This window comes from Callospermophilus lateralis, chromosome X (assembly GCF_048772815.1).
Source record: "Callospermophilus lateralis isolate mCalLat2 chromosome X, mCalLat2.hap1, whole genome shotgun sequence".
NCBI lineage: Eukaryota > Metazoa > Chordata > Mammalia > Rodentia > Sciuridae > Callospermophilus > Callospermophilus lateralis.
The window spans coordinates 59,588,371-59,590,159 of NC_135325.1; the positions used below are offsets into that span (position 1 = coordinate 59,588,371).

The 1,789-nt window shown below is 34.9% G+C and overlaps 1 protein-coding gene across 1 annotated transcript; it reads left to right on the forward strand.

Moving 5' to 3' along the window:
* Positions 1 to 747: 747 nt before the first annotated feature.
* On the forward strand, positions 748 to 1,383 carry LOC143638563 (uncharacterized). Its single transcript, XM_077106452.1, has one exon. The coding sequence runs from the start codon at positions 748 to 750 to the stop codon at positions 1,381 to 1,383; it is 636 nt and encodes a 211-aa protein (XP_076962567.1).
* Positions 1,384 to 1,789: the final 406 nt, after the last annotated feature.

Sequence of the window (1,789 nt, forward strand, 5' to 3'; positions counted from 1 at the left end):
CATGCCAGGCGAGCGCGCTACCGCTTGAACCACATCCCCAGCCCCAAGATACATATATTTTTTTAAAAAAATATTTTATTAGTTGTTGATGGGCTTTTATTTATTTATCTGCGGTGCTGAGAATTGAACCCAGTGCCTCACACATGCTAGGCAAGTGCTCTACCACTAAACCACAACCCTAGCTCCAAGACATACATTTTTTGAGCGGGAAAATTTATTCAATTTGCTTAAGATAAGAAGAGTAAGATCAAATCTGAGTAGAGATATCAATTTATGTATAGAAAACAATTAAATAGAAGGGAGAACTTTTGTCCTTGTTATCCTTGTCACCATAAGTAAGGTGTAATTTCACATGGCAGCATGACCTATTGTAAATATCAATAAAAATAAATAAAGGAGTGACAGGAAGATCAGCAGAATATAGGAAAGAGAAAAGTGAGAGGGAGAAAGGGAGGAAAGGGAAGTGGGAATGGGTATTGAAATCAAATTCCTTGTATGTATAATTATGTCAAAAAGAACACAATAATATGTATAAATAAAATGCTCTAATGAAAAAGTAAAAACAAAAACAGGTCTAACCATGGGAAATTTATCAACACATTTGTGTGCTAAAATATTGAGTTTCTTGGACCAAACCATATTTTAAGTGACTTTAAGATGTTGTTTTTCATAGACTCATATCATTTTCCTTCTCTACTTCACTACAGGAATCTCACTCAATTTAGTGTTTTTACAAATCGAGACCATATGAAAGATCTCCGAAGGTACCTGACATTCAAATATATCCAGTATCTAGTCCTACCTTCTCCAAATATCATCGTCACTCTGCTGGGATTGTTTGCCAGTGTGTATGTCACACTGATATTAACATTATCTTTTGTATCCAGAAAATCTACTACAGTATTTATTAGTAACATAGCTCAGGCAGACATCTTAGTGGGTTGTAGCATCTTTTCTGCCATGATTCAAGATGTGATAAAGAGTGAACTATTACCATATTCTGTTCAATCAACCTTGAGGCAGAATTTACAGATTGCAAATGTACATATCAGTTCTCTTTTACTCAGCTGCGTTAGCCTTGAAGCCTTTCTGATCACTTTTCTTCCAGTAGAGACACGCCACATAAGAACGGTGAGATGTGCCAAGGTGGCTTCTAAGATCATCTGGATTGCCATAATTATTGAGTGCTTCCTTTATCAAATGGAGTGCTTCAAACACCTTATCATCTCTTATTTTGACACTCAGAGGCATGTTTTGCTATTGCTAAATTACTGTTATGGAGCCACAAAACTGCTGAAATCAGTTGTTTATCCAATTGGACTACTTTTAAGGATCTTCAATGTGTACCTCTTTTATAAAATGTATTTCCGTGTTTTACCTTAACAATACCTGTGATGGTTAATTATGTTAATTATGGCTAGGTATAGTGCCCATTTTTTTGTTCAAACATTAATCAAGATGTTCTTGAGAAGATATTGTGTAAATGTGATTAACATTTATGGTTTTAATAAAGAAGAATATCTAAAACAGTGTGAGTAGACCTCATTCAATTAGTTAAAGGTCTTAAGAGGAAAAATAAAACTGGGATTTCCTAGGAATTATGCCCAATCAGCATCCTGCTTGAATTTCCAAGCTGCTGGCCTGCTCTAAAGATTTCAGACTCAAGACTACAGCATCAGTTTTGCCTGAGATTCTAGCCTCATGGCCTCCCCTACAGATTTTGGATTTGGGGGCTCTGAAAATCATGTGAAATAATTTCTTAAAATTTAAAAATAAAAATTAAATAAAT